Source organism: Ursus maritimus, unplaced genomic scaffold (genome assembly GCF_017311325.1).
Source record: "Ursus maritimus isolate PB19 unplaced genomic scaffold, ASM1731132v1 scaffold_22, whole genome shotgun sequence".
Classification (NCBI taxonomy): domain Eukaryota; kingdom Metazoa; phylum Chordata; class Mammalia; order Carnivora; family Ursidae; genus Ursus; species Ursus maritimus.
In genome coordinates this window covers 26,068,424-26,095,738 of record NW_024424675.1, presented here as the reverse complement: position 1 = coordinate 26,095,738, position 27,315 = coordinate 26,068,424, and the positions used below count along the sequence as shown (strand labels likewise).

The 27,315-nt window shown below is 48.5% G+C and overlaps 3 protein-coding genes and 1 long non-coding RNA gene across 12 annotated transcripts in view; 2 read left to right on the top strand and 2 right to left on the bottom strand.

The window, feature by feature from the left end:
- SLA2 (Src like adaptor 2) overlaps window positions 1-1,334 on the top strand; it is a 33,123-nt gene extending 31,789 nt beyond the window's left edge. For all 4 annotated transcript variants that reach the window (XM_040638269.1, XM_040638270.1, XM_040638265.1 and 1 more), the window contains one exon: window positions 1,078-1,334. In XM_040638269.1, the coding sequence (XP_040494203.1) occupies window positions 1,078-1,293 (216 nt within the window). In that variant the 3' untranslated portion in view covers window positions 1,294-1,334. The remainder of the gene's footprint in view (window positions 1-1,077) is intronic.
- Window positions 1-2,186, bottom strand: part of RAB5IF (RAB5 interacting factor) — an 8,313-nt gene extending 6,127 nt beyond the window's left edge. Inside the window, exons 1-2 of one of the 2 annotated variants that reach the window (XM_040638275.1) lie at window positions 1,786-2,186; window positions 256-359 (exon numbers count right to left, since the gene is read on the bottom strand). In XM_040638275.1, coding sequence (XP_040494209.1) covers window positions 256-359; window positions 1,786-1,998 — 317 coding nt within the window. In that variant the 5' untranslated portion in view covers window positions 1,999-2,186. The remainder of the gene's footprint in view (window positions 1-255; window positions 360-1,785) is intronic. The other variant, XM_040638276.1, reaches the window with a different exon arrangement.
- A 124-nt stretch (window positions 2,187-2,310) lies between these two features.
- Window positions 2,311-18,352, top strand: LOC103669789. 2 transcript variants are annotated; one of them, XR_570420.2, is made up of 3 exons: window positions 2,311-2,449; window positions 3,792-3,887; window positions 18,073-18,352. It is a non-coding gene; the product is annotated as an uncharacterized LOC103669789 (long non-coding RNA). The 2 variants fall into 2 exon arrangements; XR_570421.2 differs by having other exon boundaries at window positions 2,366-2,699.
- TGIF2 (TGFB induced factor homeobox 2) lies at window positions 12,989-27,314 on the bottom strand. 4 transcript variants are annotated; one of them, XM_040638272.1, is made up of 3 exons: window positions 27,181-27,314; window positions 23,050-23,275; window positions 12,989-15,775 (listed from the first exon to the last, which is right to left on the bottom strand). In XM_040638272.1, exons 2-3 carry the CDS (start codon window positions 23,239-23,241, stop codon window positions 15,254-15,256), a joined length of 714 nt encoding a protein of 237 aa, XP_040494206.1. In that variant the 5' UTR covers window positions 23,242-23,275; window positions 27,181-27,314; the 3' UTR covers window positions 12,989-15,253. The 4 variants fall into 4 exon arrangements, with proteins under 4 accessions (XP_040494206.1, XP_040494205.1, XP_040494207.1 ...); XM_040638271.1 differs by lacking the exon at window positions 27,181-27,314 and adding an exon at window positions 26,960-27,146; XM_040638273.1 differs by lacking the exon at window positions 27,181-27,314 and adding an exon at window positions 27,053-27,106.
- Window position 27,315: the final 1 nt, after the last annotated feature.

Here is a 27,315-nt window from a genome sequence, read left to right as displayed (position 1 = left end):
CCTGCTGAACTGAGGAGTGCTGCACCAGACCCAGGAGTGCCATCATGGGGCCACTTTTTTCCTTTTGTCACTTCTCACTCTCACACATACACAGTCATCTTAAAAAAATATAGATAGATAGATAGATAGATATAGATAAATGTATAGAGACAGATAGATAAATATATCCTACAACTTAACAAGGGCATTTTCCATAAAAAGGAAATAAAATCTCTACTTGAAATGATATGAAAATGGAACATACCCAAGACTTACCCTGCTATTCCCAAGAAACCCCGCAATGGTAACACTCCCCAAATGACACCTAGGACCACAGCAATGATCTGTCGGAACCAGTAGATCACATCTAAAAATTCATCCTGTAGAAAGAAAAAGAATGCATTCCTTATCTGCAGTGGGTGCCACAAGAGAGCCCCTGTAACACGTGAGGAATAAAAAACCTTTCTGCTATAAACACATCTTCCAGAGAAATTTCTCCAAGAGCAATGCTATGTAGTTTTCTGATCTCCACCTCTTCTTATACTAAAACATGGTTAAAAAAAAAATTTTTTTTTAGAAAAATTATTTACTTTTTTTAGCAGCTTCAAAAATGAAATGGCTTGTGATGAAATGGCTGTGATAGTAACTCTGCTACTGGCCACAGAACACTCTGGTCTGACCCTCAGAGGAGAGACCTAGACAGACTATCCAAAGGCAGAAGGGCTGACTGTTAACCTATTCAGCACCATCTTCCTGCACACCGAATTTTGAGTAAGTCACAAAGAAGAAAGGAATTAGAAACGAAAGTGCTGAAGGCCGGTGCCAGCATATCTGATTTTCATACAAGGACATGGAAGACTCAGGTTTCTGACCTGCCCCAGATTGCAGAAACCAGTCCTTGTACAAAAAGGAAAGAAAGAAATGACACAGCAGATCAGAAAGGTTTTACAAGAGCTGGGCAGGGCTGGGGGCAGGACAAGGGCACCTTCAGGAAGTACCTCTCATTCCCCCCCTTTATAGGAACTCCAGGAAGGAGAACCCACTTCATCAGTCCAGAAAAACAAAGGAAAAAGTGCAAATAATAACATTCTTTTTCAGGCCAACTGGAATCAGGCTGTCTGTGTTGGTCCCTTCCAGATCATGGAGCAGAGTTGGGGAGTGCCTACACTCAGATCTTCTGAAAGCGGTGACCAGTTAAAACCTCTTGTTGAAGCCCCAACCGTTTCTCACACACATTTGGTGGTTTCCCCCTCTCCCTCCTCCTCTCACACACCTCTGAGAGGTGATCTCAGTCTCCCTTCTCGCAAATATTAAGGCATTTGGTATTTCTCATCCAATAAAAAAGCAATGGCAGCTCACCTTTAGTGAGCCTCATCACTGCTAAACGCTCTCATGCACCACGGCACCCCACTGCAGAGCTGTTCTGAGAAGTGAGTGAGATAATGCGTGGAGAGAGCACCCGGCAGAAAGTCTCCCGGTAGAAGACTGTTACCGTTACTGTTCGTGCTAACAACCGTATTAAGTAGTTAATTCGGAGAAGACAAGTCACTTACTGAAGGTCCTACTGGGAGTAAAAGGCGGAGGTCGCATTCGGCTCACTCTCGCCGTTCAGGCACACGCCCTGCCAGCGGGTGGCAACTCCCGTGCCCCCTCCTCGCTGCTTCCCGCGTGACCCAGGCGGCTTCACGCTTAGGCCACTCCGCGGTGAGCCCCGAGCCCGGCTGTCAGGCCCGCGCCCGCCAAGTTCGCCCCGACACCTTTGTGCCACCCGCCCCCCCCCCCAACCCCGCCACGCCAAACACTTGCCCGCGCCCGGACCGGGTAGGGGCAGGCTCGGGCCTGTCCATTCGTCCCCGAGTCCCAGTCGGCTCCTCGAACCTGCGCCCTCGCCAGGTCCCACCGCACCTTGTCCTCCCAGGCCGCGTCGCTCCGCAGCACCTTGCTCCAGACAGAGACTTTGAGGGCCCCGTTGGCCAGCTGCGGCTGAGGCGGCTCCTCCTTTCGCCGCCCTCCGCTCATCCTCCCGTCGCGCCGCCCGGGCCGGGCCAGGGGCGCGCGGGCCAGGCCAAAAGGAGTCGGGCTCTGGGGTCGCGGGTCACGGCGCGCAGGGCAGCGGCGACAGAATCACTGATCAGGTTCCGTGGCGCGCTGCGAGCGCCTTCACTCGGCCAAGACACCGGCTCGGCTCGCTAGCTCTGCCGAGACCTGGCGCTGCGGAGGGAGGAGCAACGCAGCGCCGCGCGTCCTCCCGCCGACGAACTCACGCAGCCAATCGACAGCCGTGCAGCTGTCCGAGGGAAAGCGCAGCCGTCACCTCGGCGCAAGCGCTCTACGCTTTACGGAAGTGACCGCGAGCTTCCTTCAGGCGCACGGTACGGTGAGAGGGAAGGGACAATCTAGTGGGGATGGTGACCGGGGCGCGAGGAGGCGCTGTGGAGACAGAAGAACGGCGTCCGGATAGAGAACCGAGGTTAGACTGTAGCGTAGCCCGGTCCTCCACGGTTTGTCCCCCAGAGCAGCGGGGCAGGACGCGGCCCTGTTTTTCCGCATCTTTTGGAGCCCAAAACTGGCTCCCCGGAAGTCCCGAGCGGCCCCCTCAGGATTTAGCCCTTGCTGTTTTTCTCCCCTAACCCCTGCGGGTTCCGTAGGACCCTGTTCAGGAAGTAAACCGGTTTCTGTCTTAGAGTCTCGTCTTGGCCCAGCACCCTCTTTTGGCAAATGTGAGACCTGAGATCCAAAGAGGGGAAAAGATTTTCTAAGGCTATATAGCAAGTTGGAACCAGCTGAGAACTCCAGGGGCAGGGAGCGGGGTGGGGGGAGTGGAGAAATTACTTTATGAGCTATCAGAATATCTGAGTATTCATCTACTGTGTCCTCATCGTGTGCTAGGACAGTGGTTCACAACGTGTGTCTGGACCACCAGCAGCCACATCACCTAGGAACTTGATTAGAGATGCGGATTCTCGGACCCCATCCCAGAACTGTCAAATCAGAAACTGTGGGAGTGCGGCCCATAATCAGCATTTTAGTAAGCCCTCCGGGTGGTGCCATGTGCATTGTGCTATGAAATAAGTTGAGACGAAGGCACATCTGTGTGGTGGGTTTTTAGAGGCAAACTAACTTGTCTGAAATTACTCAATTAGTACCTGGGTCTGTCTGACTCCAAAATCTGTACTCTTAACCTTAAGCTTTTAGTCTTTTTTTTTTTTTTTTAAGATTTTATTTGTTTGTTTGAAAGAGATAGAGAGAGAGAGCGTGAGCAGGGGGAGGGGGAGAAAGTAGACCCCCCTACTGAGCAGGGAGCCTGATGTGGGGCTCTATCCCAGGACCCCAGGATCATGACCTGAGCCGAAGGCAGTCGCCCAACTAGCTGAGCTACCCAGGTGCCCCTAAGCTTTTAGTCTTAAGAATTATCAATGAGGTCAGAACATCCTTTGTATACCTGTCAACAATGATCTGTAGGTCTCCCCCTAGGTGAGCGACAGAATCTCCTAGGGAGCTTCTGCAGAATTCCATAGTTGGTGTTTTCAACCACAGCTCATTTCCAAGACCCTCTTTCAATAAGTCGAGTGAAGCTGGGCCCCAGAGGTGACATACACAGCAACAGACATTACTCTATCTGGACCTGGTGTGAGGGACATATACCTGACATGAGTCCACACCTTTTAGTCCTCCAGCTTTCATATGAATCTTGTTCTTTTCAGCCCCACTTTTTTTCTGAACCTCGTTCCCTCCCATGTGCAAAATTGTGGTAAAGCCTAACCAGCTCACTGGTTTGGAGGTGTACCATTGGTATAAAACCTCTTTTACAGATTCCCTGGGGGCATGCAGTGCTGGAGACAAACAGATCATTCATTCTGTCATAGAATGTTGGAAGAATACCTAGCCCAAGGTCCAAGACAGAAAAGGTAAGTTTTCAGTCTGCTGGGCCTGGTGGTAAAGATTTGTAATGGGGAGTTTGATCTGGAGAGTTGGGAAAGATGGAGCTCTGAAGGAAGAGTAGGAGTTAAGGGGAAGAGGGAGAGGAAGAGAAGAGAACATTCAGGAGATGAAACCATGGCAGCTACTGGTAGGGAATAAAGCCACAAGTTGGGAAGGAGTGAGGGGGCATGCTGAAGAATTTATTTTTGTTTTTTTCCAGTTTTATTGAAAAATATTTGACATACATCACTGTATAAGTTTAAGGCCTACCTCTTGATGATTTGATTTACATATATTGTGGAATGATCACCACAATCGGTTCAGCTAATCTCCATCTTCTCATATAGATTACAATGAAAAGAAGAAAAAAAATTTTCTTTGTAATGAGAATTCTTGGGATTTATTCTTTTAACAATTTTCCAGTGTTTCAGTACAGCGTTATTAGCTATAGTCCTCATGTTGTACCTTAACATCCTTACTATTTATTTATCTCAACTGGAAGCTTGTATCTTTTAACCACCTTCCTCTGTTTTCCTCCTCCCCCCACCGCCCACCTCTGGTAACCACAAGTCTGATCTCTTTTTCTGAGTCTGTTTTTTAAGATTCCACATGTAAGTGAGATCATAAAGTATTTGTTTTTCTCCATCTGACTTATTTTACTTGGTATAAACCTCCAAGGTCTATACATGTTGTCACAAATGGTAGGATTTCCTCATTTTTTGTGGCTGAATAATATTCCATGGTGTGTGTACCACAACTTCTTTAACCATTCATTAGTTGATGGACATTTGGTTGTTTCCATGCCGTGGTTATTGTAAATCATGCTACTATGAACATGGGAGTACCGATATCTTTTTGAGTTAGTGTTTTTATTTCCTTATTTCTTAATGTTATATATTCCCAGAAGTGGAATTGCTGGATCATAGAGTATTTCTATTTTTAATTTTTTTAAAAGATTTTATTTATTTATTTGACAGAGATAGAGACAGCCAGCGAGAGAGGGAACACAAGCAGGGGGCGTGGGAGAGGAAGAAGCAGGCTCATAGCGGAGGAGCCTGATGTGGGGCTCGATCCCACAACGCTGGGATCACGCCCTGAGCCGAAGGCAGACGCTTAACCGCTGTGCCACCCAGGCGCCCCTATTTTTAATTTTTTGAGGCTCCTCCATATTGTTTTCCATAGTGGCAGCACCAATTTACATTCCCACCAACAGTGTACAGGGTTCATTTTTCTCCACATCTATAAATAGATGTGAGGCTGGACCCCCCCTTGTCTTTTTGATGATGGCCATAAAGAAATTATTTTTGTCCCAAGGGTGGAGGAAGCCACAGAAGGATTTGAACAGGGGTACTTCACTTTTCATGTTTGTGTCTTAGCAAGATCACTCTGGCTGCTATTTGGAAGACAGGATCAGAGTGGGAGACTAGTTTAAAGACTGTTAAAGTCACTCAGGAGATATGGGGGGCACTGATGATGGAGACAATTGGAATAAAACAGTAAATTCTTTTTTATAAGTTATTTTTTAAAAGGTTTTATTTATTTATTTGACAGAGAAAGAGAGGACAAGTAGAGCTGCAGGCAGAAGGAGAGGGAGAAGCAAGCTCCCTGCTCAGCAGGGAGCCCGATGTGTTGCTTGATCCCAGACTCCTGGGATCATGACCTGAGCCAAAGGCAGATGCCTAATCAACTAAGCCACCAGGGCGCCCCTAAATTCTTTCTTAAACTTAATTTTTTTTTACTTGCTGTACAGTATACATAACAAAATTTACCATTTTTAAGTGTACAGTTCGGTGGCCCAGGGAAGTACATTTACTTTGCTGTGTAGACGCCACCACCATCCATTTTCAGAACACTTTCATCTTGCAAAACCGAAAGTTTTGTGCCCTCAAACTAGTAACTCCCCAGTCTCTCTTTATCCCAGGCCGCAACAACTACCATTCTACTTTCTGTCCCTAAATTTGACTAAGTATCTCATAAGAGCAGAATCACACCATGTTAGTCCTTTTCTGATTGGCTTATTTCAGTTAGCATACTGTCTGCAGGATTCATCCATGGTATAGCCCGTGTCAGAATTTCCTCCTTTTTAAGGCTGAATAATAACTTTGTTAAATGTTCATTAGGTGTTCATTGTATACATTGTTAACCTTAAAAATAAAACTCATTTTACGAGCAAAAATGAGTTTGTTTCGGAATAGCAGAATATTGCAGTTTGCGACACGCAAACTACAGCAAGGGAGAAAAATTTGCTTTTATAGAAGAAAAGGAGTTGGGAGGGGCTTTTATAAAGAAAAAGTCCAAGTTGGATTAAGCTAGGAGTTTGAAGTGTAGTGGCTTTTCATTGGCTATAACAATTGTAATGGTCTTTCATTGACTGGGCTGTTGCTGGGCAGGGAGAAAATCTTTCTTCCTCCTGCTGGGGTAGTAAAAAATAGGCTTTTTCCTGTTGGGAGTGAAAGGTATGTCTCTTTTGTTGGGGTCTGCAATTGATGAGGACTGATAGGGTGTGAGAGCTCCTTCTGCTGGCCTCCCAACTCCATTTTATTATTTAATTTTATAAAGACTTTAAAAAATGTGTTTATTTTTTAAAAGATTTTATTTATTTATTTGACAGAGAGAGAGCACAAGTAGGCAGAGTAGCAGGCAGAGGGAGATGGAGAAGCAGGCTCTCCACTGAGCAGAGACCCCAATGCGGGGCTTGATCCCAGGATTCTGGGATCATGACCCGAGCCAAAGGCAGACACTTGACCAACTGAGCCACCCAGGTGCCCCATAAAATTTATTTTTTATTTTTTACGTAATTGCTACACCCAGTGTGGTGCTTGAACTCACAACCCCGAGATCAAGAGTCGCATACTCCACCTATTGAGGCAGCCAGGTGCCCCCATCTCCATTAAAAAAAAAAAAAGAGTTATTTATTTGAGAGAGTGAGTGTTGCACACAAGGGGGGGAGGGGAGGCACAGAGGGATAGAAAGAGAAAGAGAATCTCAGACTCCCCACTGAGCCCAGCTCTGAGCCCAGCGTGGGGCTCTATCCCATGACCCTGAGATCATGGCCTGAGCTGAAATCAAGAGTCGACCACGTTACTGACTGAGCTACCCAGGTGTCCCCTCATCTCTATCTTAAATGAGGTTTCCTTTATTCGTTTTCATAATATATACCTTATTTTGTTATTTGTTCATCTATTGGGGGACACTTAGGCTGCTTCCACTTCTTTGCTGTTGTGAATAATACTACTATGAATATGGGTATACAAATATCTGTTTTTGTCCCTGCTTTCAAGTCAGTTCCGTGGGGTATATACCCAGAGTGGAATTGGTGGATCATGTGACAATTCTCTTCTTAATTTTTTGAGAATGACCATACTGTTTTCTACAGTAGCTGCACCATTTTTGCATTTCCACCAACAGTATGCAACAATTCCAATTTCTCCACATTCTCATCAATTGTTTTTTTTTTTTTTAAGATTTTATTTATTTATTTGAGAGAGAGCACACATGAGTTTGTGGAGAGGGGCAGAGGGAAAGGGAGAAACAGACTCCCTGCTGAGCAGGGAGTTGGACACGGGGCTTGGACACGGGGCTCGATCCCAGGACCCTGAGATCATGACTTGAACTGAAGGCAGATGCTTAACCCACTGAGCCACCCAGGTGCCCCTTGATAATAGCCAACCTAGTGGGTATAAAGTAGTATCTCATTGTGATTTTTACTTGAATTTTCCTAATGATTAGTGATGTTGAGCATCTTTTCATGTGCTTGTTGGTCATTTGTATATCTTTGGAGAAATGTCTATTTCAGACCATTGCCCATTTTTTTGAGTCTTGTCGTTTGTTTTTTGTTGTTGAGTTTTAGGAGTTCTGTATATATTCTGGATATTAATCCTTTATCATTTATGTAATTTGCAAATATTTTCTCCTATTTTGTGGGTTACCTTTTTACTCTGTTGATAGTAGTATCCTTTGACACACAAAAGTTTTTAATTTTGGGGGCACCTGGCTGGCTCAGTCAGTAGAGCATGTGACCCTTGATCTCCAGGTTGTGAGTTCATGCCCCTTTATTAGGTAGAGATTACTTAAAATTTTTTTTAAGTTTGTAATTTTCATGAAGTGTAGTTGTCTGATTTGTTGTTGTTGTTGCCTGTACTTTTGGTATCATATCCAAGAAATCACTGCCAGGGTGCCTAGCTGGCTCAGTTGGAAGAGCACGTGACTCTTAAAAAAAAAAAAAGATTGAGCGCTTTTAGAGGAGGGGGGAGGGGCAGAGGGAGAGAGTCTTAAGCAGCCTCTGTACTGAGCGAGAGCCCAACATGGGGCTTGATCTCACACCCTGAGATCAGGACCTGAGCCAAAACCAAGAGTCAGATGCTCAACTGACTTTGCCACCTAGGTGCCCCTTTAGAGCATGTGACTCTTGATCTCAGGGTTGTGAGTTTAAGCCCCTTGTTAAGTGTAGAGATTACTTAAAACAAAACAAAACAAAAACCAACCTTAAAAAAATTGCATAACCAATGTCAACAAGCTTCTCCCCTGATTGCTTCTAAGAGTTTTTTAGTTTAGCACTTATATTTAGGTGTTTGATCCATTTTGAGTTAATTTTTGTTTGTTTGTTTAATGTAAGGTCTGTGAACTTATGACCCCAAGATCAAGAGTCACATGCTCCACCGACTGAGCCAGACAGGTGCCCCATTGAGTTAATTTTTTAATATGGTGTTAGGTAAGAGTCCAACTTCATTCTTTTACATGTGGATATCCAGTTTTCCCAATGCCGTTTGTTAAAAAGACTGTCCTTCCTGCATCAAATGGTCTTAGCATCTTTGTTGAGAATCATTTGACCACATATGTGAGGGTTTATTGCAAGGCTGCCATATCCTATTCCTTTGGTCCATTTTTTTCTGTCTTTGTGCCAGTACCACACTGTTTTGATTACTTTAGCTTTATAGTAAGTTTTGAAGTCAGGAGGTGTGAGTCTTCCAACTTTGTTCTTTTTCAAGATTGTTTTGGTTATTGGGGGTCCCTTAAGATGCCATACACATTTTAGAATGAGTTGTTCCATTTCTGGGGGGAAAAAAAGTCATTGGAGGGGTGCCTGGCTGGTTCAGTTGGTAGAATGTGCATGCCACTCGATCTTGGGGTCATGAGTTCAAGCCCCAAGTTGGGCATGGAGCTGAATAAAAAAAAAAAAAAATCAGTGGGATTTTGATAGAGATTACAGTAAAAATCTGTAGGTAAGTCTTCCAATCCATGAACACAAGATATTTTTACATTTATTTTTATCTTCCTGAATTTCATTCAGCAATATTTTATAGTTTTCAGAGCATAAGTCTCACTTCTTTGGTTAGTTCTTAACTATTTTATTCTTTTTGATGCTATTATAAATTGAAAAATTTTTAAATTTCCTTTTGGGTTGTTCGTTGTTCATGTATAGAAACATAATTGATTTTTGTGTGATTTTATATCCTGCAACTTTGCTGAATCCATTTATTCTTTTTTGCTTTCTTTTGGTGGAGTCTTTAGGATTTTCTACATATGTGATCATATCATCTGTAAACAGATAACTTTATTTTTTGCAAGAAGAGTTTTATATGTAGTATTATATTGTGAAGCTCTTATCTTAACTCTGAGATTCATTAAGTTTGTGATTACATGGGGGGGTCCCACAGAAAGTTATATTTATAGGGGTCCTTAGATCCAGTCCAGCTTAGTGTCTCACAGCAAGTTAGAGGTTCAGTAGGCATCCGAAACCTGATCTGTGTTCCTCTTCTTAGCTTTCTAGGAGCAGACAAAGCCAAGCTGGGAGCTAGCATGGAGAGCCCTTGCCTAGAGGGTATTTATGGGGCCAAGACTTGATCCCTTTGTGCTTTCACCCAAGAATTTCCTTATCTTAGGAAGTGGGGAGTCTGGCTGAATCCCAGTGCATCCATCTGGTTAAAATAAACATCCTGGGTGGTCTAAGATGGAAAAGAACTTGATGAAGAGTCAGATTTGGAAGTAGGAGAGAGATTTGGAAGTAGGACAAATTTTGCCTTTGTGAGGTTGGGACTTTTTAAGCACCAGTTAAACACATGATCTCAGCCTCGGGGCCGAGTATGTCCTCTCAGCTGAATGCCTCTATACCACTGCCAGCTGCTTGTAGGAGGGTTTGGAAAGGAAAGTATGCTCTGAGGGGTAAGATTGAGGGCCCTAGCCGGACACAGATGGAGTCACAGAAATCAGAGGAGTCCTGTGAGGAAAAATACACAAGCCATGGAAAGAGCACCCGTTGTGAAGTAGAGGTCTGAGTTTGTATCCAGGTCCTTTTTGCCTAAGATAATGTTTTACTAGTACTTACTGGGTTCTTACTAGGTGTCAACTTCTCTAAATGTTTTACATGTTTTCCTCCAAAAGTTGGCTGGGCTCTTAACCACTATATTGAACTCCTCTCTTTTACCTTTATTTTAAAATTTTCTACAGTAAGTGTGGATTACTTATGTAATTAAAATGACAATCTCAGGAAGGCTACACTTGACCTTCAGGCCACCATAGACTCCTGGGAGCTGAGGGGAAGTCAAATGGTTTGGTAGGCGGAGGGATAAACTACTTGGTGGTGCACTTCTCCCTCTCATCTTAAAACTTTGAAAGGTGAGGTGCTGTCTTAACCTAGCAGCTTCCTTGGGATAAGTCAGTGTCCTGATCATAAATGATCAGGTTCCTAGAGCAAGAGCACGAGAATCTGTTCTCATAGACTGTGAGGCGTAAGTGTGGCGTAAGTGAAGAGTGGCAGATTCCTGGACTCTCTGGGGGTGAGGTCTGGGAATTTGCATTTTTGTAAGCTCTCCTGATGATTTTGATACATATTTAAGGCTTGAGAACTACTCTGGGTAATTCCTTCCAGTTCTGCCACTTAACAGCTGTGTGGTATGGGGCAAGTTATTTTCACAGTTCTGTTTTACTCTCAGCCCTGTGCTGAGGCCAGATAATAATAATATATGATAACAGTAATGTGGATTATCCTATTTCATCCTCCTAAAAGGTGACTATTACTATGCACATTTTATTGATGAGAAGACTGAAGTGTGGAGCGGTAAATTGACTTGCCTATGATCATGACAACCAATTAGGTGACAGCCAGAATCTGAATGCAGGCTTAGATTATAGATTATGGGGCATATGCCCCATGCCCACTGTGATGAAAGGGATATGGACTAGGGTTGAGACCAAGGAAATAAGGATGCAGAGCACCCACACTGACAGGTGGCTGCTAGAGGGGAAAATAAGTGCTTTGGAAACCAGTAACATTGAGAGCATTGATAATTATTATTTCCACAGCCCTCCTGAGTTCCCTTCTCTACAGCTGCAGTGGCTAACATACCAAGATTACAGCACACCAAGACAGGCTGAGCCCCTCCCTTCTGGGCGTTTTTCCCATTAGCAATTTCTAAACTAGAGCGTAGTTTTTCTTTTCTTAATTGTTACTATTTTTTTTAGTAATCTCTACCCCCAACATGGGGCTAGAGCTCATGACCCTGAGATCAAGAGTGACTGGGCCAGCAGGCACCCCTAGAGTGTACTTTTTAAATCCAGAGTCAAGTCCAACCCTAGAGGGTTTTTTTTTTAAGCTTTTATTTTTTTAAGTAATCTGTACACCCCACGTGGGGCTCAAACTCACGACCCCCAGATCAAGAGTCGGATGCTCTACTGACAGCCAGCCAGGCGCCCTAGAAATGCATTTAAACGCTATTTCCTAAACAGGACTGCTACAGGAAAGGTAGATGTCCTTAGGTAACATTTCTAGCTTCGGAGGAGAGGGGCTCTAGCCACATTATCACTGTCAACTTTCATTATCGAAAATGTTTGCTTACTCTGGGGTTCATCAATTTGAAGCTTGATGCAGAAGATGCTTTTGGTTTCAGTTCTTTGAAAAGTATTTGTAGGAAGCCATCTCTTCTAAGGCAGGCAGACCATCCAAATCACTTCCCCTTTTAGGGTAATAATATTCGTTTTCCAGATGAAAATGAGTATTAAACTTATTTTGAAGAGCCCTTCCAGCATGTTCCTATTCTGTAAGCCCTAGGGCCGTGTCCATTTTGAGGGCTACCGACAGAGGGAGTGGAAAACCAGGACCTTGGGTGAATGGCTAAACTCTCTCAAACCAGAGCTCTTTAATCTGGGAAACATGAATGGGGAGGCACGGACTCCAAATTTCTGAAGGAGAGTGACTGGTGGGAAATTGGATATCCTCCATCTGGGTCTACTGGGAGCAGGAAGAAGCCGATTTGGTTCAGTAGAAGAAATTTCTAGTGTTTACCCCAAACCATGTTAGTTGAATGCCAATAGGCAGTGAACTGCCCATCACTAGTTCAAATAAGGTCCAGGCAGATGTCTTAAGCAAGACAGACTTGAATTCATATCCTAGCTCCATTTAATACTGGCTGTACAGTTCAGGCCAATTAATTTTAACAAACCCTCAGTTTCTTTACCTATTAGAAGAGCCTCTCACTTCTTTTGTGTGTATACAAAAATTAAAGTAATAATGAACACTGCAGAGGCCCAGGCACATAGCAAGGCTGTTCACTGCTGCAGGCCTTGACTTTTTAGTGTTTGGGCTACAATGAAATGTATAGTCACTTCATTATGAAGTAAATGAAACTCACAGCTCTCTAAAGCAAAAAAGGGAAATTTACTAGCTTACATAATAGGGAAGTCTAGGTGGTATCAGTTTCAGACATGACTAAAGCATCCATTTCATCTCTGCGTCTTTCCATGCTGGCTTCACACTGCAGTCCTACCCTTTCCTCACTGGTTGAGGGGGAGGATAAAGTTGCTAGCTCCCTTAAGTTCCCTCACCACTCAGCAACCCTAAACTTGACTGTTCATCCCAGGGAAGACTGGTGCAACTTGGGAGGCATATGCCCCATGCCTACTGTGATGAAAGGGATATGGACTAGGGTTGAGACCAAGGAAATAAGGATGCAGAGCACCCACACTGACAGGTGGCTGCTAGACGGGGGAAATGATAAGGCCCTGTAAGAACTCAGCAACTGCCCCACCTCCAGATGGGGCCCAGAGTCACTGTGGGTCAATCTGTTTCTGCTTTAAAAAACAAAACAAAACAAAAACCAAAAACAACTTTATTTGACGAAAGACAAAAACAAAAGTTATTTACAGTAGTTTTTTGCTCAGATAATTCAACGGGATAACTGTGCTTCTCCTCCAGGTTTATCTCACAACCAAACCAAGCAGAGGCTGCTAAACCCCCAGCCTCCCCATCTTGCACAAGGGGGGAATGCCAACCAGAATTCAGCAGCATGGCTCCTCACCCCTCACCACCTCTACTGCTCAGTGCACCATGGGAAGGAAAAGTCCCACCCTAGCCCAGTACACTTCCAGGGTCCCTTGCTATAAGCATCTTCCAACAGTCATACCAGACCTGGGCTCACAGACATGGCTGGGGTGGAACAGGCTGGGAAAACAGCAGCTTCAACTAATCTTGAAGCTGCTATGTTCTTTCTTCCCCAGCTGGGCCTCAGGAGGGTGAGGATCCCTGATCCCCCTGGGACATGCAAGGACGGGGCGGGGTGGTAAAAGAGAGAGCCTAGGAAACTTGCCCATTCACAAGAGAGCAAACCTCACTCCCCTTAAATAGCTAATCCTCCATTCCCACAGCAGTGGGTAGGCCAAGCTACTGGGATGTCAGATAGCCTCTCTGAAGCCCTCAGGGGTCATCCCAGAAAGGACACAACACACGTTGCTGCCTTTCTCCTGGCCAGTTCCACCCAAGTCAGTCAACTCCCAGGAATCTCCCCCTTGTGCCTGACTTGGCAACTTCAGGAAACTACAGGCTGGGGGCTCCTGACCTGTCTTTTGGCCCAGTAACAATGTTATTCGGAACAAAAATATTTTGGCTAATAGTAACCTAGGATTAGTGTTTCTTAGGATATATAAAGATGGGGTGTATTGCTGTCGAATGCTGTCAGCAATGAAACAGCAAACTAAAAAATGGGGAGGAGGGAGAAGAGTAAGACCAATTGTGATCTGTTTCACTGTGAAGTTCAGGGCAGAGGCCTCTGCACGTCTGCAACTCCAATTTAGAGAAAGGTGCAACACAGAGACACAGTGGACAGGTTTCCTAACCAGTTTCCGGCCCCGCCTCCGTAGAAGGCAGCTCCTCAGCAGCTGGGACTATGTTCCCTGCTTCTTCCAGGAATAGGGTCTTGCCACCGTCTTGGGGAAAACTGCCCATCTGAGTCAGCTACAAGGGCTTCCTGACCAGTAGGTGGCTCCCTTCTCTCCAACTAGGAGCTACTGGCAGCTTTTGACATTCTGGCCCCACTAATCCAAGTTCTTAAAGGAATTCAAAACTCAGGCTGCAGGGCCAAACTTTCAAGGATGAAGAGGGGAAAACATTAAAGAAAGAATGAAAAAAAACAAAACCAAAAAACCCACTGCCTTGGTCTAACTTACTTCCCCCGTCCCCCAAAACACAGTAAAAACAAAAATTAAAAAAACAAAACAAAAAAAACAAACAAAACAAACCCCACCTCTCTGGTTTTATCATCCTTCTCTGCTCTGCGCTTAGAAGGTTTGGTCAGATTCTGTGTTGGACCCTCTTTATTCTTAAGAAGGCTTTGTTCCCTTCTGTGCCTGATGCAGAAAAGCCAAAGCCCAAAAAGTAGTGGGTTTTGTTTTGTAAATCAAACCAACAATAAAACAACTATTTGGAATTTTGCAGAGATTTAGCTGGTCCCCACAATAAAAATATTCCTTCCTTGTAAAACACTCACCAGTTGCAGTGGTGCCTAATTCCCAGTTCATCAGACTCCCTCATGCAACACACACTCACTCCCCACACCTGGGCTAACTACTCCCATTAATGCAAAACCCCAGCAAAAAGGGAAAAATAAACAAAGTTTAGTGAAAACCTAAACATTCAACTGGAGTCAGTTCTGTTACAACTGCTGGGTTCCTCTCTTCTCTTTTGTTCACACTTAAGAACTTGGAATGTCCACACTTGGCTTAACCAAAAGAGGCCCAGCTCCAGGGCATAAGTCTGAATGTGGCAGGTTTCCTGTGCCCAGCCTAGGAAAGCAGGCAGGAACAAAGGTGTCCTGGGGATTCTCTGGAGAAGCAGCAGCAGCACCATGCCTGTCTCCGATCTCAGTCTCATCACTGAGGAGGCCTGGAGAAACGGCAGTTAGCAGAGAGGTCCCGGTCACAGCGCAGTGATGCCAGCTGGCATCTTCCTGCTGAAGACCTCTGGACAGAGGAGATGACCCCGACGTTTGGCAGTGATCCAAAGAAAACCCTCTGTATGAAAGGGAACCAAAACGGAAACCCAGGACAGCTGGCTCGAGCCTCGAGCACCCCTTTTGGCAGATGCTTACTTGGGGTTTTCAGAGACTAAGGGGATAGGAGTGTGCAGTAAAGGGGGCGATGGGTCCTGTTGCTTCTGAAGCTCCATCTCAGCAGCCCTCTGTAGCGCCACCTCCACCAGCAGCTGGAAGCTACTGAAGTCCTCCTTGTCCTGCTCTGGGGGTGTGGGCGGTGGCGTGTTGAAGAGTCCACCTGTGGGGCTTCCGGCTTCAGCTCTGGTCAGTAGGGTGAGTGTGTTGCCAGGGGTCACCAGGGGCTTTGGGGGCTCCAGCTCTCCTTGTGGGAAGGGGGCTGCTGGCTTTTCCCCCTGGCCTGAGTGGAGCGGCACGGAGCACACGGACAAGGAGAGCACATTGGTGGGGGCTGGCACAGACACAGCCAGCACTGAGGGGCTGCTGCCACGGGGGAGGGCCACATCTGAGGCCTTACCCCCTCGGCGGGAGATGGTGAATTGATTGGGGTCTTTGCCATCCTTCCGAAGCATGTCTGGGAGAAGGCGCCGCCGGGCGTTGATAAACCAGTTACAGATCTGGAATGCGTAGGAGAGGCCGTGATCAGTTCACTCCGTCAAAACCAGCTAGGAAGCCCCTATGTTCCCGGCCCCAGAAACACAGCTGCAAACAACACAGACGTAATCCCAGCCTTCAGACAAGTTCATGTTGGGAAGAGAGAGTTAAAGAAATCCTACAAATGAATATAAAATATAAAACCAGTGGTGGGGACGATAACGGGAAGACCCAATCTAGTCTTTGTGGACTCGGGGTAGAACTGGCAGAAGCAGGCAGGGCTGATCCCACTAGGTCAGAACATCATAGCAAACCACTCACGGGCCTAAACAGTGGCTTACTGACCTACATACCTTGCGCACTATAGTATAGGTCCCGCTCCTGGCCCCGTCTCTTCTCCCTGTTTTTCAGTACTTACAGAATATGCGCCAGCTGCCGCAGAGGCAAAGACAGGCACCCTCTCCCCCTCACTCCTATGTGACAGGATACTGGGAACTCTGCGGGCTGCAGTAATGCCTAATGTTCCTCTACTGTTTGCTGAATGGATCAAGGCCCAGCTCTCCTCAGGGCTCCTGCACCAGTTTCTACCCCTGTTTATCACCTCTCTTGGCCCATCCCCAGGGCAAGCTCCTGGGTACCATCTTCCTATGGAGTCTATCTGTCTCTACCCTGCCAGAGGGACAGCCACCTATGGCAGGAGCTGGTGCGTGGACTTGTCTTGGCTCCTTGCTCAGCAGGCTGCGAAAGCTCCTGTTCCGGGCAGAGGCAGAGCCTTCTTGTGGCTTCTCTTCCTCTCCATTCCAGGGGTTCTCATTTACTTCTCTTCATCTCTAGGGTCTTCCCAGTACAACCACACACACACACCAGCATGCATCAGCAGACACTGGCTGAGCTGAATGCTGGCTAAGGTTGCAGGGGAGCCCGAGAGAGAGGTAGAGCTGAACGGCTGGGGGAGGCAAAGGAAAGGGACTCAGCACCTCTGATACTAAGTACTGTGCCAGCCACCTCACTTGCATTCTATTTCATCTGTACACAAGCCTGGAAGGTAGTGAGTAGTGTCCCCGAAGTACTAAGGAGGGAACTGAACTCTTGGAAGAACATGCCCCAAAGTCACACAGGCTCCGAGTATAGAGCTGGGATCTATACCCAGGTCTCCCTTTAGGGCTTTAGGCCTTAGGGCCCCTACTGCTGTTCTTACTGTGCTTTGCTGCGTCTTAGCAAACAGGCGGAACTGACAACCGAATAATCATGATCGTAATCCTAAAAGCAAATACTTGTTGAACACAAAACATACCAGGTGTGGTCCTGAACATTTCCCATCTAATTACTCATTTAATCTCCAACAACTTAGGAGACAGGTACTGTGATGATCACTTTATTTGAACTGCTGAAGACACAGAGGCCCTGATCAGAGAGCTCAGTAACTTGCTCAAGGTCACCAGTTCAAAGGCTGGGCTCTGTTCCAAGCAACCCCCACTGCCAGGTGAAGAGAAAAGACAGAAGCCTTTTCCGCTCGCTGGGATGCTTCCGCTCCCGCATCCTGCCGCTGCCTCACCAGCTCCCTGTGCTACCAGAGAGCGCGGGCCTGCTCACCTCAGCTCTTCGGGCAGGGGAACCGGGCAGGTCACAGTGACCTGGTGCAAGTCAAGGAGGGATGAGGTTTTCTGTTGAGAAAGCAGCCTTGGGGAGGGGAGCCTAGGCGTTTATTAGCAGCTGTGTGGGCACCTAGCCCCTAGCTGCGCCTCCCATTTTGGCTTAGAATTCTGGGAAGAGCAGAGCAGAAAACCCCCCCCCCCCAACACACATACTCTCCCACATGCTCACCCTGGTCCACAGAAAACTTGGCAGCCTACTGTGTTTTGTCTTCTCGTCCGCTAGAAATGCACAGCTGGGGGGGGGGGCAAGGGCAGGAGGCCTGCGTGTACCACCAGTGCCAGCTGTGATAACAGGCTATCAGGAATTTCTGTAGCCCCTTCCAGCTGCCCGACCCATGCCCAAGTCAGGAAAAGAGCATGTGATTTGCCCCCACTCAAGGTCCTTGGGGAGGTGGTGGGGAGAATGCCAAGGTGAATTCTGTGATTGATACGGCACAACACAGGCTGGGTGCCTGAAAGCCTGTCTCTACCACAAAACGGCCCCTATGGGAGAGGCTGCTGTCCTGCCGGTACTTTTTATCAGTGGCTGAGAGGAAGAATGTGGGAGGAATGGCTGTGGCAAACTGGAGCGGGAGGGGCATGAGGAAGCTGATGAAGGCCATGAGGATCAGAGGAGGGCCTTTGAAGAAGGTGACACATGTGCTTTAATTTTAATGTCTTTTCAGCTGTGAAAGACAGAAGCAAAAGAAGGGAGCGAAGTGAAGGCATGGAAAGACTTTCCCAAACATCACTGGACCTCTACTTGTGGTGTGACCACCCATACCCAGGTGCTCTCAGAAACAGCTGGCTGTTTTAGAATCACTCTGACGGTGACTTAAAAAAATAGCTATCTCTTAGGGGTGCATGGCTGGCTCAGTCGGCGGAACATGCAGCTCTTGATCTCAGGGTTATGGGTTCGAGTCCGATGATGGGTGTGATTACGTACAAATAAAAAATCTTAAAAAAAAAAACACCTCTCTCTCATCTGCTCTGTAGATCCAGTGGGGTTGGGATGGGGGTGGAGTCAGGAATGTGGTTTTTTTTTTTTTTTTTAAGACTTATTTATTTGTCAGAGAGAGACAGCCAGCGAGAGACAGAACACAGGCAGGGGGAGTGGGAGAAGAAGAAGCGGGCTCCCATCGGAGGAGCCTGATGTGGGGCTCCATCCCAGGACTCCAGGATCACGCCCTGAGCCGAAGGCAGACGCTTAACAACTGAGCCACCCAGGCGCCCCAGGAATGTGTGTTTTTAAACAAGCTCCTAGACTTAGGAACAAATGGTTTAACCCGCTCACCCCCATCCCTCTCCCGCTTTGGGAAAATCCTCTCTCAGGTAACTGCATTTGAATGGAGTCCTAATGGACTTGAAGGAATGGGGAGCTCAGCTGACACCACATTGGTAATTAATTACACTGAGTTCTTAGTCCATTAAATATTGTCTTCCCTCCCTACAGGATGCTACCCAGGGGGCAGGGTAGTGCCTGTTCTGCCGCTGTGTTTCCAGCACATAGCACTGGGCCTGGCACAGAGCACACCCCAATCAGTATGAGAGTGAAAGAATGAGGCCTGAACCCTGCCTGCCACGCTTACCTTCCCTCCCCAACAGGCAGCCAGCCCCTTAGAACAGTTAGAAAACACTGCAATAAAGTAGGCTCAGAGGGTGTCACCGGGACCTGTGAAAACCCTTCACAAATGACTTTTTTTTTTTTCCGTCTTACCCTCCTGACTGCCTAGCCCCAGGCAAGTACCAGCAAACCAGTTAGTTAAATGACTCATTGACTTGCTAATGAGATTGCTCTTGGGCCAAGTTAAAGGAGACAATCAAAAGAGCTGTCCCCAGGGAGAGAAAACAAGCTTGGCAAAATGCTGATGCATGTTGAAGCCAGGTGATTGGTTCCAGGAGTGCATTATAATATTCTCTTTTGTGGATATTTGCAAATGTTCTTAATAAACAGTGAAATTTTAAAAATTAAATACAGGAAAAAGAGATGCCTCCAGGGACTTAGGCCAATTTTTCCTCGATTGAAGAGCTACTACATTTCTTTACTTTTGAGGTCCTGCCTGTTGACATTTCGCACACTTCCTCATTTTCTATCAATTCAACAATCATTTGCTGAGCACCTACCAGCTAGCGGGCATTGAGCTAAACACTTGGGATATAGTGGTAAGTAAGCCTCGGCCTCTGGAGTTCACCACGTTCTAAAAAGCAGTTACGGTTCATTGTCCAAATGCTGACCTGGTCCTGGTACTGTGGGAGCGCACAGTTCCTGAGGGTTGAGGGTCTCCCTGGTAAGGAATGGGAACGAAGTGGTCTGGGGTACTGATTAGTGTGGCATGAGTATGGGGGGGGGCAGGGATAAGGTCTGCTATGCAGATAGGACAGGTGATATTGTCATTAGGTTGGCAGGAGTCATTGAAGGGTTTTTAATAGCGGATAACAAGTGGTAAGGCAAAGATAGGCTGGACCAGGGTAGGAAAGCCACATTCCAGAAATATTTAAGGGGTGAATACATAGGAATTGGTGACTGATCAAATAAGCTGAGAAAGGGCAACCAAGGGGCGCCCCTTAGAAAGGGAAGGAGCTAGCTTGGAGAAGTTATCCGTGATCAGCTGAGAAATCTGAGGTGCCTGTGAGACCTCCAAGCAGAGGTAGATGGCTGGAGACCATGTGGGACTCATGGGATAGCTTCCACCCAGGGCCACATGGTCCCCACTACTCCTTAACTCTCAGCATGACTCTAGAGCAGGGTGGCCAACACCGGACCCTTCCCATTAGGGCACTCCAGGATCCAGCTGGCCCTTCCTCAGAAGTCTCCAGCAACAAATCCTTGCTCCAGACCAACATTTCTCTAAGTGGAATCAGGGATATATCATCCTAGGGGTCCACTAGTTCTCAGAATGTTTTAGCTTTATGTTTCCATTCTGATCTTGAAGGAGCACAGTGGCCTCTGGCAATCCAGCCTTGCTCAACGACAGGGTCAGTGCCTTTGTCATACTACACGCCACAGCCCAGTCAGCAAGGCATCATCCCCATCCACCATTTTACATTAATGCAGTTAGATGGAATCTCATTGGTTTTACATTTACTTTGGAAAACTTGTTATTATACAATTTGTAAGAGCAAAAGCAAGAAGTTGTGTTTTTTTTTTAAACCCAGTTTTATGTTAATACGTGCTTAAGTGATGTGATAATAAAAATGTTTCAAGTCAACACGCTGGGGGGGAGGTGGGTCCATGAAAAATAACTTAAGAGAAATTGGCACATCACACAGATGGAAGAAAGTGTCCCTGACAAAAAGCAATTTCAATACAGTGTGACAAGCGGTTTGTCAGCACAGGTAGGAGGTGCCATGAACAGAGCAGTGGCCTCAAACCTATTCCAAGAACGCTCTCATGAGGAAATGCTTTACATGGAGTGAGCCAGGTTCAGAAAAGTCAGGAAGAAGCCTAGGGAGAAGGCCTGGAGGAACAGAGGTCCGAAGGTTCACAGGCCTCAGGGACAGGAAGAACTGAGAGATGAGGCTGGTAAGCTCCTGAGTTTGGACTCCATGCAGGACAGGGGTGTCCACGGAGTGTGTGATACAATCAGATTTGTACTTTTGTGTCCAACAGAATGGACTGAAGGAGCAGAGTTAGATGGGATGCTGTCCAATTCATGAACTGCTTAATAAAGCCCGTTTTTAAAAGGAGGAGAGAATGGACTGAGGGAAAAAGGCTGGAGGCAGAAGACGAGCAAAGAGCCCATCTAGGTGATCCTGGTTCTCAGGCTCCAGCCTTTGGCCTGTGTTGTTCTACGTCCTGTGAGTTCAAGTCCACCTCTTCTGGGAGGCCTTTTGAGGCTCCAGGCTGCCTTAGACACCCTGCCTGGGTCTCTGCTGCCTTCTGTCCCAGCAGGTGATCACTTTTTATATACACTAATGGCTAGGTCTTCCCCACTTTCCCATCCTAGACTGGACACCTCGAGGGTACCTCTGGGACCTCAACTGTAGTTGGGAGTGCTTGGGGCTACACTGTGAGATACTGGGTACTGCTGGACACCTGGGGTCAGTCCAAGACCTATGATCTAGGAGACATGAGGATGACAAGAGCAGAAACACCCACTCTGTGCTCACCCCGCCTGAGCCTTGAATCTTTCTTCTCCATCCCTCCTCCTTATATGCTATGAAAATACCACAAGCCTCTCCTTTTCTCAGATGAGGAAACATGAGGCTCAGGGAGAGGCAGTGGACTTGGCCAACGTCCAGGCTTCTTCTTGTGGAGAAGATGGATCTGAGTCAGGTTTTGTAACTCTAGAGCTTTCTCACAGACAGACCCCTGTCAACTGCTACCCAGCAAGTATAAAGTCAGGCAACAGGAGTTCTGAGGGCTGAACCTTCAGCATGAGGCATCATGGAGGAGGAGCTGGGAAGACAAGGGAGGCTCCGTTTGGGATAAGGGAAGGAGGGAGAGTTAGCACCGTAGACTGAAATAAGGACCTATAAAGGCTAGGGNAAGACAGAGCTGGAACAGGTGGCAGAGGGGCTCGGGGTAGAGGCTTAGCCGGCTCATGAAGGGGGCACTGGGGGCTCATGGGGCAGGGGCTGGACCTTCGCTCGGCTGGGGGCCTGTTCTGTCATCTCCCAGGCAGATGAGAGCCAGACTGGAGGCAAGTCAATGGTAGTCCAGGGTGTCCTGCCTCAGCACCATGAAAACAGAACAAAAACATCTGTAGGTCAGCAGTCAGGGCAGTTCAAAGGAGATAATACCTTCTGCTCTGACAAAAACTGGACAAGAGATCTTTAGGTATGCTCATGTGCGTGGCTTACAAAGCACTTGTTCTTTCTTTTCTTTCTTTTTTTCTTTTAAAGATTTTATTTATTTATTTTTAGAGAGAGTGCGGGGGTGGGAGTGTGGGGTGTGGGCATGGGGCAGAGGAGGGAGAAGGACAAGCAGACTCCGTGCTGAGCGTGGAGCCTGATGTGGGGCTCAATCCCAGGATCCTGAGATCATGACCTGAGCCGAAATCAAGAGTCAGACGCTCAACCAACTCAAGCCACCCAGGCGCCCCATCTTTTCTTTTCTTTTAAGATTTTATTTTTAAGTCCTCTCTACACCCAATATAGGATGTGAACTCACAACCCCAAGATCAAGAGTCACATGCTCCACTGACTGAGCCAGCCAGGCGCCCCCAGAGCACTTTCACATCCAGTTCTGAATCTGCTCCTTACAACAATTCAGTCAGGCAGGGGAGGAGTCGAACCCCCACTTTACAGATGGAGAAATCAAGATGTGGTCCATTGCTCCTATGTGGCAGAACTGGGTTTTGAACCCAGAAACTCTGAATTCTGCCCTTTCCTTGGCCATGATCCCAATTCATTTTCTTAACCACACTGCAGACCACCAGCTGCCCTTCCGCAACCAAGTCACTATCCAAACACTGCTCTGGGGCTAGGGGCCGAATTCCAAACACCCCACGCCTTCTCACGGCCTCCATTGTTAATGACACCACGACATTAATAATGGTGTCTTGCCTCTTCAGAACACTCCCAAATCTAGCTGCAATGACCTGACGTCATTGCCTTCCCTCGAGGCAGGGAGAGTGGGTGTTCTCATGTGGCCACACCGTGTACCAGTGACAGGGCTTAGACAGGACCAGCACCCAGGTCTCTTGCTACCTGCTCCTTACCTGCAGCACTGACAGGTTGGTCTGTCCAGAAAGGCTCAGCTTCTCCTGCTCTGAGGGGTAGGCGTTGTAGCGGTGCAAGTACAGCCAGTCCCGGAGAATCTTCACCGATTCTTTGGGCAGGTTCCCTCTGCGCTTCCTCTTGCCTGCCAGGGAGAGGAGGCCTTCATCCTCACCCAGATCACTGTCTGACATGGTGTCTAGGGGCTAGGCTGGACCTCGGGCAAGCCTGGAACAAGTGACAAGGGGATGGAGACATTATTACCATACATTGCCTCTCACCCTTTCACCAAACACATCAGTATTAGAGCCTGGGACACCAAAATGGAGGAACGGCAAATCAGAGTGTCAGGCCATCCCTTAGCCTGGGCAACCTAGAAGGGAAGACTCTGAGATGCCTTCATTTCATGCGGTGGGTAGAGGATGACTGAATTAACCGGCAGCTCATTAATAAGCAATAGCAGACTAGAAAAATTATAGCTACCATTGAGGTCCGCTTTCCATGCTCTGGATTGAGCACTTCACATTTATTATCTCATTCGATCCTCACAAAGTCCTTATAAGACAGGGACTATGTAAGACTATTATCATCATTTTATAGATGAGAAAATCAAGGCCCAGAGAAAAAGCCGCCTAACTTAAATAGTTACCACGTGACCCAGTAATTTTACTCCTAGACACCTACCAAAGAGAAACGAAAACCTTGTTCACACAAACCTTGAACACAAAGGTTTATAGCAACATTATTCATAACAGCCAAAAGGTGGAAACAACCCAAATGTCCATCAGTGGAGGCACAGATAAACAAAACGTAGTCCATCCATACGGTGGAATATTATTTGGCCATAAAAAGGAGCTAAGTCCTGATCCATGCTCCAGTGTGGATGAACCTTGAAAATAATGCTAAGTGAAAGAAGCAAATCACAAAAAACACATGATTCCATTTTAATGAAATATTTAGAATGGGCTGGGGGCGGGAAATAGAAGGACGACAGCTAAAGGGTATGGAGTTTCTTTATGAGGTGACAAAAATGTTCTAAAATTGACTGTGGTGGTGGTTACATAGTTGTGAATATACTAAAACCACTCACTTGTTTGCTTTAAATGGGTAAGTTGTATGGTATGTGAGTTACATTTCAATAAAGCTGTTATGAAAAAAATTTCACCTCCAGGATAGGGTATGGAAACAAGGTTTGGACCAAGGTTTGCCACTACCACCAACCAACTCCCCCAGCCCCCGCAAAACTTTTTTTTTTTTTAATATTTTATTTATTTATTTGACAGAGAGACACAGCCAGCCAGCGAGAGAGGGAACACAAGCAGGGAAAGAAAGAAGCAGGCTCCCAGTGGAGCAGGGAGCCCGATGCAGGGCTCGATCCCAGGAACCTGGGATCATGCCCTGAGCCAAAGGCAGATGCTTAACAACTGAGCCACCCAGGCGCCTCAGCCCCCCCAACCTTGACAGCATCTTGCTGCCCAGGTCTGGAAAGTCTATTAATCGCCATGGTCCTACAGCAATCCGTGTAACATTTCCTGCACCTACTGTGCCCTGCAGAGTGTTGAGTCATCCCTATTGGTTGTCTCAGACATTCTCTTTCGTCATCTAGCCCCTGGCCTGGTCCATGAATCAGTTCCTCAAAAATCCAGATAAATGAGCAAGGCTGGGCTCTGGTTCTCTCATCTTGGCTGTGTGACCTTGGCAAGTGTGCTCTCTCCTCCCTGGGCTTGAGCCCCCTCTTCACCTGTCAAACGAAGGAAGGGGTTTCCCTAGACAACTCAACTCAGTTGCTCATCCCCCTGACAACTTCTGGTTCACACATGCAAAAGAGATTTACATTTTAAAACGGTAAGTTCCAGGGCAAGCTAATGCCAGAATCTCAAGGCTCCTCCTTCCTCAGCCTTTTAACAGCTACCCAGCAGGCTGGGCCAACAGACTCTGGCATCTCCCAGGTTTTGTTTCCTCGACTTGGGCCTGAGCCCAGATATCTGGGCTGGCTAGGCCAGGCTTTCGAGGGAAGGGTCTACCCTCCCAGCCAGGCCACCTGGAGGTGAGACAGGCATTGGTTAGAGGTGCCACTCCTCAGAGAACACCAACAGCAGGCTGCTTTCTGAGGTCAGGTTTCTGGGGCTTAGCTGGCCAGGGCAGTTGGGATGTGGGCTCAGGGATGCAGTCCTGGCAGGCTATGAGAAGTTTACTTAGGGTTATCTGTATAAATTCCACCCTGGCTGCCAGCCAAATCCCAGTCTGCAGGGTTCCAGAGGTGGCCCATGGAGATGACCCCTCAGCCTACAGAGACCTCTCTCCACCATGATGTCCTGCACTCCAGCCAGCTTACAGTCGGGTACGTTTCCCACAGACACACCCCACACTCACACCGTGACACAGACACAGACACAGACACACACACACACACACACACGCCCTCATCACCAGGCAACTCTGTAACAGCGCTCAGATAACAGGCACCAATCCATCGCTTAGCTCCTGGAACCACCATGGTTTTCACCGACAAACACAGCATACACTCAGCTTACGGATCCCACGTCTAGCACGAACAACTGGTCCCCACGAAACCAGCCCAATTCCTGGATGTATGCCTACCCACAAACTCCGACCGACCCGCCCACCCACGATCTCTCAGACTGAGGAAACTCCAAACGTCATCACACCAGCGATCAATTCTTACCCCAACTGGCCTGTGGCAGCACCCTCACGACACGACACCCGGTGCACCCTCCTACACACTCCACGACGCCGACCTGCAGCCACTCCCGCACGAACTTTCTGACAACTCCCCCAGCTCGTCCCGACACTCCCCCGGGCCGCGCACTCACGCTGCATTCCCAGCAGTTCACACAAAGCGCGCAGCCTCCCCCGCGGCCCAGACCTAGTCGGAGCACATGGCTCCCGGGGCGGCGGGGAATCGGCCAGCGCTCGGGGCGCCCGCACCCCTCAGCCCTCTACCCCGCGCCAGACTCGGCGCCCCAGCTCCGCCGCCCGCCCGCAACGCGGGTGGGGCGGGGGCTCTGGAAGAAAGAAAACTCACGTGTCTGTCCCGGGGCAGGAAAAAGTTTGGTTCCCACCCCCTTCCCCCGCCGCTTGGCGCTGGCTGACTCTTCGGGGCGCGGGGCTGGCCGAGCCTGCGCGCTCGGCTTTGTGCTCCGAACTCGGCCCGGAGGGGGAGGGGAGGGGGCTGGGCTCCCACCTCCGCACCGCCCCCCCCACCAGCCCTGCGCCCAGACTCCATGTTGGCCGCCCCCTACCCCGGAGACTGCGCGCTTCCCCCGAGGGAGGCTCGGCTCACGCTCGGCCTGCCCGAGGGTCCCGGCGCGCAGAAAACTTTCTTCGGGTCGCCGGCCCCACGCGCCCCGCTTCCTTGGCCCGCCTGGGAGTGACAGATGCCTCCGAGACAGACTTTCCTTTGTTCCAAAGGAAAGGGGAACTCGCGCGGGCTCCCCTGCCCCCTAGCCCCGGGCCCTTCCCGCTGCCCCCACCCGCAGCTGTCACTCTCGGCGGCCCCCTCCTCGGCTCGGCCGCGGCGGGGGGGCGGGGGGCAGAGGCTGCTGGCGGTTAGCAACGTGCACTTTTTAAACCAAACAAACCCGCCCCCCGCGCGCTCACTCCGGGCCGGGGCAGGGGCGGCCCTCTCACGGGCTGGGATCGTAGGGAGCTGGGCCCCCCAGAAGGGCCCCGAGAGAGCTTCCAACTGGGGGGGGGCGGTGGGACATTCCCCCCACCGGCCCCCGCCCGCACCCAGCAGTCGCGCGGCTCACAAACACCCGAGGTCACACACCCACAATCGCACGCGCCAGGACGACGCCCCCTCCCCCGCCCGGCCAAGAAAAAGAAAGTTTCCAAGTCGTCCGCGCGCCCCCCGACCGCCTCTGTCCCACTTCTCCGCCCCACACTGACTTTTCCGAGCGGCTTTTCCGTCCACGCGGCCCCTGGCTCGGTCCCGGGCGTTCTGGCAGGGGGCGGGGGGCGCCGGGGGAGCGCGCCGCGTACCTGCCGGGCCTGACACTCGGCCTGACAGCTCGCGGCTGGAAAGCACCTCGCGGCCTGACGTCAGATCCCCTCTCCTCCCCCCGCTCTTTCCTCGCCCTCCCCCACCCGCCCGGAGGGAGAAAACAAACTTTGTGCGGAGCGCGGCGAGCTACGCCCACCCCCCGCGGGGTGGGCCGACGGCGGCCAGGGGCTTCGTCCCGCCCACCGCGCCCGGAGGGGGCGGGGCCGGGAGGGCACCTTCTTCCTGCGCCCACCCCCACCCT